The sequence below is a fragment of the Fundulus heteroclitus genome, chromosome 21 (assembly GCF_011125445.2).
Source record: "Fundulus heteroclitus isolate FHET01 chromosome 21, MU-UCD_Fhet_4.1, whole genome shotgun sequence".
Classification (NCBI taxonomy): domain Eukaryota; kingdom Metazoa; phylum Chordata; class Actinopteri; order Cyprinodontiformes; family Fundulidae; genus Fundulus; species Fundulus heteroclitus.
In genome coordinates, this window is record NC_046381.1 from 39,790,383 (window position 1) to 39,802,088 (window position 11,706).

Below are 11,706 nucleotides of genomic sequence, written 5' to 3' on the forward strand. Positions count from 1 at the left end.
GGCCAACTCACAACATGCCATCTCAAGGCTCTTTACAAGCTTAATTCATCTTATTAAAAATTTTCAAACAAAATATGAGCCTCTGGCATTCACTCCTCCTGAAAGAGCGTAGAGCCACAGTGGACAGTCGTCTGCATTGTTGATGGCTTTGCAGCAATCCCTCATACTGAGCATGCATGAGGCGACAGTGGAGAGGAAAACTCCCCTTTAACAGGGAGGAGAACCTCCAGCAGAACCAGAACCAGGCTCAGTGTGAATGCTCATCTGCCTCAATTGACTTGGAAGGAGTGGGTGGTCCATCCATCCATCCATCCATCCATCCATCCATCCATCCATCTGTGCATTCAATGTTTTGGAGAAAAAAAATACAATAATACAATTTTTTATAAGTCAAATAATTAATTGTAAAATCACAATATGAGTCTTTAAGCCTGCAAGCCTCCTTTTAAGAGGGCTTGAGCTCTTTAGCAACAATGACACAGTTGTAGCTGTCTGAGAGCAACGCACAACTATCGTGTTCAGATCTTCATCTGAGACTCCTCTAAAAAGGTGTCAACCAAATATATAAAAGCATCCCGCATTTTCAACTTCAAGAATAAATTCAAAATTTAAAAAATTGGTATGGCTGGATTTTTATCAATCTAAAGATGTAAATCTCCTCAATTGCTTGTTGTGTGGACACCAAACTGGCCACAGATGTAACCAACATGTTGTAGTTATAATTTATTGTTTAATTCCTTCGTTACAGCAAAAGTAAGTATGTAAACATCTCTGGTTTCTTTGGGCAAATTTTTTTTTGGGCATTTAAATCTCATTTACTCAGACCTAGAATAATTTTACAATGTAAGCTTGAAAAGTCCGAGCTTACATGTTCCATAAAGGAGTTTAGATATTTATTTATGTTTACTTCAGTAGAAATGTCCTAGAAATTATTAAACATCCTCCAGAAAGTTAACTCCTGGTCATACTTGTGTTTTTGTTGTTAAACCTGAATATGATCTGATGTTGATAAATTTAACCATACTATAACCTGTTAAGAGCAATGACAGAACAATCAGCAAAGTTAGTGGAAGAATATCAGGGACGTAATGAATTTATTTAAACTCCTGAATGATCCGACCTTCAATAGTCTGAAGGGTAGAAACTTTCTGCTGGTGAGTAAAACTAATCAACCAACTTTAGTTGATCAGAAGTGAAAACCGGTGCCAATAAACTGTCCACGTCTCCCACATGAAGGAGGGATAAATATAGCCGTGACGGCTGGATAATTATAGGCAGCAGCTGGTGGAGGATTTTACACAGTGGGGAGTCCCCTTCTCCGTTTGTCTGATCCCTTCCCTCTTTTCTCACCTCTTGTTATCCCCCCCCCACCCCAAACACCTGTCATCATCGTCTTTCTTCTTTTTATCGCTCAGCTGCTTTCCCATGTATGAAAATCGTCCATTCAATATTGTTTTAAATTTAAATTGGGTTTAAACGTGTGTTTCTCTCTGAAAAGGGTCAGGGAGGAACATGTTTCGGTGTACGAGCGCCAGAAGAATGCTCACTTATAAAAGGACCATCTAATGTAGAACAGATTCTTGGATCAATGTGAGCTTCTGTGCTTTCTGTGTCTCTGCTCTGTCTTCTCTACCATAGAAAGTACTCCTGGGTCAATGTGAGCTTCTGTGCTTTCTGTGTCTCTGCTCTGTCTTCTCTAACATAGAAAGTACTCCTGGGTCAATGTGAGCTTCTGAGCTTTCTGTGTCTCTGCTCTGTCTTCTCTAACATAGAAAGTACTCCTGGGTCAATGTGAGCTTCTGTGCTTTCTGTGTCTCTGCTCTGTCTTCTCTAACATAGAAAGTACTCCTGGATCAATGTGAGCTTCTGTGCTTTCTGTGTCTCTGCTCTGTCTTCTCTAACATAGAAAGTACTCCTGGGTCAATGTGAGCTTCTGAGCTTTCTGTGTCTCTGCTCTGTCTTCTCTAACATAGAAAGTACTCCTGTGTCAATGTGAGCTTCTGAGCTTTCTGTGTCTCTGCTCTGTCTTCTCTAACATAGAAAGTACTCCTGGGTCAATGTGAGCTTCTGAGCTTTCTGTGTCTCTGCTCTGTCTTCTCTAAGCCCCAGTGGGTGGAGGCAGATGAGCGTTCACACTGAGCCTGGTTCTGGTTCTGCTGGAGGTTCTCCTCCCTGTTAAAGGGGACTTTTCCTCTCCACTGTCGCTTCATGCATGCTCAGTATGAGGGATTGCTGCAAAGCCATCAACAATGCAGACGACTGTCCACTGTGGCTCTACGCTCTTTCAGGAGGAGTGAATGCTGCTTGGAGAGACTTTGATGCAATCAACTGGTTCCCTTATATAGGACATTTTTGACCAATCTGTGTAATCTGATTGAATTTGACTTTGGAAGGTTCCTTGAGATGACATGTTTCATGAATGAGCGCTAAATAAATAAAAATTGAATTGAATTGAAAACTTTCTTTGCTCACAGTTTTACTACATCAGTTAGAGGAAATGAAAAACAAAATACCTGACAATGAGCAGTTTATCAGCTAGCTATGGGGATTGTAGTCTGAAGATGGAGGAATATCTAAAGTATTGATGAGGCAATTTATTATTAGTTGTGAGGCCGTACAATGCAGTACCACTGATGACCTCTAGAGGCTAACCTAAGCTACCCAGCGTCTCATTAATATAGTTTTAGTCTATGGATCAAAAGCTTTCCACATGTGATGCAGATCTACATTTTACTTGAAAATTTCACTTTGTGTTATATAAATATTCAGCTTCTAAAAATAATCAAATCTTCGTTTCTGTTTCGTCTGACGGAAGTTTGAACTGCTTGCTCCTCCCATTGAAGGCCACGCCTCCTTTCTGACCAAATTTGTATTACCTGCGTTCAACAAAGATGGCAGTCATGTCAAGTATATGCCTTAAGAATGCTTTAATGAAACCTGACCTCTTGTTGAGCTGTAGGAGGCAACCAGAAGGTCTAAGCCTGGAGGAAAGGATTAAAACAGGAGAAGTGAAAAGGTGTTGGATGATAGATGGATGGTGGAGGAATATGTGGAAGGGGGTTTCCATTGCTTTTAATACTCGACCTCTCACACAAGCACAGGGAGCCACTTTAGCGCTGCTTTATTTTTAGCAAGCAGAGAACACAGAGAAAAATAGGGATCTATGCAACTATTTATCACTTATCTGTGCAACTGGTTTCACCTTCTGTCTAAGAGGTCAGAGTTTCTCAAAGATGTCACAAGATTTAACTCCTAATGTGCCAACAAAGCTCTGCATTAAGATCCGTGTTTGTTTGTTTTTTGTACTGTCTTGTGTTTTAAAATCTACAATGATTTAGTGAAGGCATTGCTTTAATATCTGTAGACATCATTCATCCTTGTGGGGCTCCTTTTACTCGTGTTATTTTAGCTCCTCCATGACTCCCTCCTTTCTTTTTATTCCCACCAACCCTCTCTCCCTCCCGGGTCCAACAGGGTGGAGTCTTTAACTTGATCCGGACACTTTCAGGGTCAACCTCCAGTAGTAGAGATGTGATCCGGTCCGTCTGCCTTCTCTCTGTCTCCTCTCCACCGGACCCACCAATTCCACCCTCTTTATGTGCTCGCCAGGTCCTTATAGCCACTGACGTTCACAGACCTGGCAAGGATTTTGCCTCTCATCATATCTTGGTCCATCTTTCTTTTGGTTCACCGAATTCAAACGACCGATTAACAAGGTGGTCAAGAGAGAAGCCGTCCAGTAAGTATGGCGGAGAAACCCGGCATGCCAACGGGAGGCGGAGATGATGCTGGAAGCATCATGGCCTTGTTGGAGCGTGTGGCGGGCCTCATGGACAACGTCCAGGCCACACAGCAGCGCATGGAGGAGCGTCAGCTGGAGCTGGAGAACACAGTGAAAACCATCCAGGCTGACGTGGTCAAGCTCACCAACGATCACGCAAACACCAGCTCCACAGTCAGCCGGCTGTTGGAGAAGACTCGCAAGGTCAGCTGCCACATCAAGGATGTCAGGGTACGCGTGGAGAACCAGAACCTCAGGGTGAAAAAGGTGGAGGCCACGCAGGGAGACCTGCTCGCCAAGAACAAGTTCAGGGTGGTCATTTACCAGGTAAGGCTTTCAGGACAAGCATTTCAAAATGTTGGAGACTTTTTGGAGAGATTCTGATACTTTGTTGGCTCTGGTAGAACCTTTAAGATTGTGATTAATCAAACTAATAATTGTGCTGGGTGGTGCGCTACTTCTCATTTGCTGCATGTAAAACAATCAACTCAGAACAAAATAAAACTATTAGTCTAATTTGCAGCAGGAACGTCTTCTGCTGCAAATTAGATTGATAGACTGCAACCTAACATTGAAAGAATACACTTGTTTAAAGATGTTTGCAAGAGCAACCCCAATCCCAGATGACACTAATGCATGACTGCAGCTTCAACATTCGACAGTCCAAACTCTGCCAGAAAGAGGCAACTTCAGCAAAGATCAGTTGGATCTGGGTCTAGGTTGGGATTTCTTTCCAGTATCTCCAAAACAACATGGATTCAATTTCCAAGAAGCTGTAAATGCGCAAAACTTGACAACTGCCTCTCAACTGGATTTTAAAAGATATGTGGAGTATTTACTGAACTTCAGGATTAAACAGGCCAAGAAAACATCATTAGGCCCACATCCAGTCCACAGAGGAGATAAAATGCTATTAGAAACTCACAGCAACATCTCTGAAGAGAATCAAACCTGTTAATGTCCAAATTTTAAGTTTAGTTAGAAAGGGAATCAGGTTTCAGGTTGACATGTCACTGCAGATTCTTTGAAGGCCTTGACAAGAAGAGGCCTTATAATGACTGAATAAAGACATAATTGTGTTAAGAAGGGAGAACAATTATTTTAAGTGTTGTGAACAACTAAAAAACATCTTTTCCCCCTCAGTAACATATGAAGACAACTGGTATTGGCATTTTATTAGGACCAAATCTGTTTTCCTGGACATTTCCAGAATTAATGTTGATTCTAGAGAGGTTTAGAAAAGGTTTTGGGGGCATTGCTCTTTGTTTTTATGTCTCTTTTAATTCAAACCTGAGATCCTTTAATGTGAATGCCAGGGGCTAAATGTCACCATGGCTCATTTTACTTCTTTGGCCTTCGCAGTCAGCAGCTGCCAACATGACGGCGACTTGTCTTTTTTAGCATTGCATTCAGAGTTTCTCAAAGAAATAAATCAGTTAATCTGTTAAGTTAAAGCTGAAGTCTTTAATTCTGTTACTGTATATTTTCACCCTGAATGGGTTTAGCATTCAGGGCAACATATTGAGCAGGTTTCTAAATGAAACGGAAAGATAAAAGCAGCGTGAGGTTTCACATTTTTTAGTGTTGTCTGCAGAATGCCCACTTAGATAAATTAATTTAGCTGCCGCTATAAGCAGCTTTTCTAATTATCTTTTTTAATTAGGTTTTAAATAAGCATTCCCCTAGACAACAACTGAAACGAAGTGACACACGTAAACCATGAGCTACAGTAATTGCATCCTTACTACATGGTTCATATCTGAAGAACCCATTTCCCAAATGTAAACGTCCCAAAGCTCCTTGTTCTGTGTCACCACTGAAACAGAAAGCAGCATGTGTTGGGCTCTCAGAGCTGCTGTAATGTAAGTGACTGTGCCAGCTGAGAGCTGACAGACCAAGTTATTCTGAGGCTGAGCCTCAACCATCTCCTAATATAGTTGTCTAATCATCCCCTGGCAATTTCCGTCCAATCACTTTTTTAGCTGCTGCCTTGCTACAACTTGCTCCGTTAAACTCCATTGAGCTGATTGGCAGAAACTTTCATGTAGTTGCTTAAGTTAAGATTTGTCGACCTAGATTTATCAAGATAGGCTTGACCTGTGAAACTCTGAGTTCAATGACCATTTTCCTCTCAGGGTGTAGCATTCTATGCTAACCACATTTAGCAGACTTGACAAGTTTCTTATGTTGAATTACTAGTTCTTAGTTAATACTTTCACCTACTTTATGATGCCAAATATTGTTGTTCTCTAAAAAACATGTTTTATGTTTCTCTGGACGACAATGAAGAAATGATGTGTAACCCAGTCCTGCAAGTGCAGATTTAATAATAATAAGCTAACTGCAAGCTGGTTAGCAGCTTATGCTATGTGACTGCTTACTGTGCAGCTCAGTTATGGCAGGCCTGGAAATGTCAGCCCATCAGGTGTCATGTGACACCAGCGATACCTGTAGTTAAACATGCTGAGGAGCATGAGTTCAACTTGCTTGTATGTAACATTTAAGGTTTCCTCATTATTCCAAAAAGACTTGCAGAGATACTTCACCTTGCTGTAATTGCCAGAAAATATAATTTTCCCCAAGTGACTTTTCTTTCATGGGTTTTCCGACTCAGATCAACTTCAGGGGTCTAATAATAAGCTTACCAGAAGATTTATAGCTTCAAAAAGTATTTTCTTTTACTTATTTACCTCTCATAGTTCACTGCAGCTTGATCTGGACAAAGTCAGCTGTTTAGTTTGGTATTTTGTTTTAGAAGTAGGGATTTTTATTGGAGGGTCAAGGGTCAGAGCGTCCATGGCTGATCCAGAGATTTTGTCTGTTTACTTGCTGAACAGGTTTAGGTTGCATTGCATTGGTCAGTTCCCAGTGTGCATGAGTGAGGTCTGTTTAATCATGGATTTGGGTCAGTTTGCAGCTCCTTCTTGAAAGTTTTTCTGTAACCTGAGCCAAGTCAGCAACAGTTGCACATCTTGATGCAGCTTGAAGCTGAAAGCGATCCAGCTTTGCTCTGTATGCTGCAGCTCACTGATATGTTTAGCTCCCTGCAGCCCAGCACTGAGCTGTACAAGCAGGTGCTGTGGTTTATTTATGGAAGCAGGATCAAGAGCTGCACACTAACCCTTCAAGTCTGGATGACACATTTTAACCAGTGACAGATTTAAACATGACATCATTACTAAACTTTGTTTGAGGAAAAAAAGGGATTTATAGTTAATGAACAGCCCTAAATGTTGATACTGTATCCTTTACTGTTTCTTAGGGTGACCAGGAAGTTAAAGCTGTAACACCAGGTAACGAGCCAGCAGAGTCCAGCGGTGGTGCTGCAGCAAGACCCAAGGTGGAACCGGACAAGTTCGAGCTCCCTCCAGAGTCAGACGAAGAGTACATGGTTGTGGAGGAGGCAGACTCCGCAGGGGCTGGCCGCGTGAAGAAGACAGGATTGACGCGCATCGAGAGCTTCAAAGCCACCTTCTCCAAGGAGAACATGAGCAAGACCCGTGAGAACCTGGGCACCAAGGTCAACAAACTTGGTGAGCGAATAGTAACGGCCGAAAGGCGCGAGAAGATCCGCCAATCTGGCGAGAAGCTGAAGGAGACCTTCACCAAGACCGTCCCAGCTAAGCTGAACCTGAAGAAGGAGAGGACTGTGGCGGAAGGTCAGGAAGGAGCGGAGGGAGCTGCAGAGGCAGCTGGTCCAGTTCCTCCTCCTAAAGGCCGTAAGAGCAGCCCAGGTGCAGCCAGGCCGGCTGAAGATGAGGGCAAGGCAGCCGGGTCAGAGGTGCCGATGTATGACATGAAGCAGCTGTCATAAATCAGGACATCTGACCAGTTTTCTTTGGACTCGAGAGACCACAGAAAGAAAGGAAGAAAAAGAGAAAGAAAAAAGTGTTACCTGCTTTTGAGCAGAGATGGATGGATGAAGATTTATATCTGTAGAAGACTGTGGAGGGAAGTGAGCAACAAGCAGTGAGATTCACCTTAACTGAACATAAAGACAATAACCGACACCTGAGTTCATTGGAATTTTTGATGCTGTGTTTTCAGAACATTGCCCATCAAATCCACTTAATTTGGTCCATTTTGTTTTGTGTTTATTAAACAAATGAAGTTCTGTATGATGGAAATGTTTTAAGACTATCACAAGTTTTTTCTGCCACACTGCCACCGCTCACTTGTTTGCATGTTGATGAAGGCTGAAATGTTGGAAGATAAAGACGATACAGGGTTGTGGAACGTTTTGTTTTGTTTTGTAATATGATGTAAAAGGGAAAACAAAAGTAAATTTCTTTGTTTAAATAAAAAAGTCAGGACAGCATGGATTCCTCTTGAATAAGCTGTCATTGGTTTTCAGAACTGATAACAAAGATAAGAAGAATTAAGAAACTCAGAAGTGCAGCAAAGAAATGGGAAAACACCCATTACCTACTCTGTACCATTTCTTTTGGCTCGAATCTCAAACAGAGGACTTAGAAATCACTCCAGCTTGTGGATTTTTATCAAGTCTGTGATGTTTCCTTTAAACCTCCAACAACCTGTATTACAAAGTAAAAACAATTCATGCATTTTTTAATTATCACTGACATGCAGAAATGTATTTCTTGTTTAAGTTTTTTTCATCCTGCTTTTGATCATGATCCAATTTTTCTTTAAGCAATATACCAGGTAGATTTAGGATTAAAAGCAATTATGTTATGCTATTAGTATGTTGAACACTTATACATGCAAATTTGTGTGACTTCGTGTGCACAGCAGTGTTGTAATACAGATGTTTAGTACAGACATTTAATGTGAAGCACCATAACCAACTTTACCATGTTGTATGATGGAAAAAATACATATGTGCACAACTAAATATGCACATATAATTGAAATAAAATTTTAATATATTGTGAAATGGTTCATTGTCATTTACGACTGCCTTGTTTCTCGACTGATTCTGGAATGCATAGCTTGGACTACTGGTAGGAGAGTTCACAGGCAGAATCAGCACTGAGTGGGCAATCACCAGGTAGCCAAGTGGCTGCACAAAAATAAAATCACATCTCATTCACCCTATCCTGGTTCTAATTACAAGAAATACCTAGGTATTTGTATTTCCAGGCTTTCAGTTCACACTAAAAAATTCCAAATGTTATACCAGTAATATTTATTGAACAGGATAAAGCCAAAGAACATTTGAATTAATTAATTTTAGAAGTAAAATCACGTTTTTTTTATATCATTTATTTCCCTGTCCTAAATATTAATCATCTGTAGCTAATAGTAACTATTATAATTGAAATTAATTTAATGCCTAAGCACAGCAGTTTAAAAAATTCTCACATTACAAAATTTCATTGACATAACAGAACATAGTGTGTACATTTTGCTGTCCTCACATCTGAAATCTGAGAAGTACTTTTCTAAGTCTGTGAATTATGTTTAAAAACCCAGAATCACTTGGAGAATGCCTGGGACTGGATCTTTTAGAAATTTCTTTGTTTGTGCCAAGTTGATTCCTGCAAACACTGACATGTATTTACTCAGGAACCGATTCCTCATTAATTCACTGTTCGCTTTTTCTTAAAAAGACTCTTTGACAGAATGTCTTAAGTTTAATGGCCCCATCTGGAGCTTCACATTATTGGTTGTCGTGAGGTCTGAACTGACTTGGTATAATTAGAAATACGTCAGCATGCCCTCAGCAGAAAGTCGGACTGGATAACAAGCAGTCTTAGCGATCTCATATCAGAAATGTGACTTCAACCATCAACTCCTGCTAACATCTGTAATATTCCTGAATACCAGGATTTCAGACGAGACAGACCCGAGGGCAGAGGTGGTGTGGTATTGGTCTATAAAAAATAATATAACGCAACGCAAACCTGTTTTCATTGTGTAAGCAGAGCCACAGACGGTACTACAGTGCTGCAGGTGTATCCAGAGCATAGTTGTTAACTATAAAAAATAACAAGTAGGCTACTTGCTATATATGCATGACTTACCTTGTCACTCCTCAGTGCAGAAATACATTCCTCCGACAAATGACGACTTCTTAAATAAAGGGCCTCCCTCTGTCTCTCCATCTTCTCCCTTGACACTCAAATATCCTGCTAGCTGATGCCATGTTATGTTGCGTTGTTATGAGGAGAAAATGATCTCATTTCAACGAGATAAGTCTCTTGTTATAACAAGATAACCTTCTTGTTTTAACAAGTTACTTTGTCACCCGTCTGGCAGCAAAACACTTCATTACGAGCCGTGAAAGTCACGTGACCTCCCGCAGCCGGAAGAGGCTGCCTGCGAGCCTGAGCTCTGGGCAGCAAATCCACAAATTCCACATACAAACCCTCGGCGCATTTGTGGATCTCACACGGCAGAAGTGTGAGATCCACAAATGCCTTGTAACAAATCATTTGTCTGTATTTCTGGGTCTTGAAGCGAAAATACTTCAGACATTAGTGTCTGTGTGTGTGTTTACAGATTGATCTACATATTTGCAGATCTTTGTACACATTTGTAGATCGTGCTGTTCTTACCAGAGCTTAACGTGCTCCACAGAGCCCTGGTGGAGAATCCATTTACCAGTTTGGTCACCACTACTCCAGTCCAAGAACCTTAGCGGGTCTTTGGGACCAATGTGATGATAGGACAGCAGGCCCAGCAGGTCCAAAGGTTGGACATCATGATAGAAACTGCAGAGCAGACTTCCTAGAAAGGATTTCTGTTAAAGCCTCATGCAAGTCTCATGTTGAATATTCTCTTAGGTGTCATACAAGTTCTTTATTATCTCATTAGAAAATTTACTGACAAGATCTGAAAGTCTCTGAGCTGCTGCAGAAAGTGTTTCCATGCTCACCAAAGGAGAAGCTGGAGCAGATGAAACTTTATCTTTACTCAGTTTTAGATTTTACCTTCAGAAAGAAGGAAATAAAAAACATTGTATTTAAAATCATCAAGAAAAGCTTCATCCTCTGATTGAAGAAACCATCATTTACTCACTGAGCTGTTTGCAGCAACAGATAAAAGGACCATAGCTGCCCAAACAATTGCAAAAAACATCTAAAATATCATGAAAATCCTCCTAAAACTGCATCACAATAAAGCAGAGCCTGAAAACACTAGAGCTGAGCTTTATTTCAGATTTCTGGGTTACAGGCTAAAAATTTATCAGAGAGAAAAAAGATCAACTTAACAGTTTCATCAGATTCAGATCACTACAAACTACATGGAGCCACTAAATGCAGCTCATTGGTCCAAAGAGACAAACAATATCAGACACTAAATGACAGACATGATCAGATAAACAGGATCAAAATCTCTAAACTCGGAGTTCATCATCAGGATCCAGTCAGAGTCTCTTTAAACTCAAACTGCTGCAGCTTCAACCTCTGGATCATCAGGACAGCCCAGCTTCTCTCCTCTAAAAATCAAACCACCTCCACCACCTGCAGAGAGAAGAAGGAGCAACAGAGGAGATCAGTGAGTGTTTCCGGCCTCTGGAAGCTGAACATGAACATCTCATCTGTTCCTGAAACATCAGCTGACTAAGAAACATGGATGCTGTCCCTGAACACATCTGGATGAAACTAATGAGAGAAGGACACATGTCCAGACTTCAGCAGAGCTTGTGCTCTGTAGAAAGACCACATGGTGACTAAATGGAATGATGGGCTGTGAAATCAGTGATTTGCAGGCTGCAGTCAGACTGATCTCAGAGCTGTGACTAAGATGAAACTGATCAACTGTTTCCTGTTGAAATGAGAGAACAAAGAGTCTGAGATCAGATCTGATACTCCACAGCTTGATGAATGAGGACCACTGTCTCTAGACATGGTGGAAGGCTGTCAGCTGGAAGACATGAACACAACAACAACAGTCATCTTCACATGGACACAAACACAGGAACACAACAAGCTGCTGGCTCCTCTGATTGGCTGATT

At 41.1% G+C, this 11,706-nt stretch overlaps 1 protein-coding gene across 1 annotated transcript; it reads left to right on the forward strand.

Moving 5' to 3' along the window:
* Nucleotides 1-3,489: 3,489 nt before the first annotated feature.
* On the forward strand, nucleotides 3,490-8,678 carry cavin4b (caveolae associated protein 4b). The gene is made up of 2 exons (XM_012854920.3): nucleotides 3,490-4,108; nucleotides 7,044-8,678. Exons 1-2 carry the CDS (start codon nucleotides 3,746-3,748, stop codon nucleotides 7,593-7,595), a joined length of 915 nt encoding a protein of 304 aa, XP_012710374.2. The 5' UTR covers nucleotides 3,490-3,745; the 3' UTR covers nucleotides 7,596-8,678.
* Nucleotides 8,679-11,706: the final 3,028 nt, after the last annotated feature.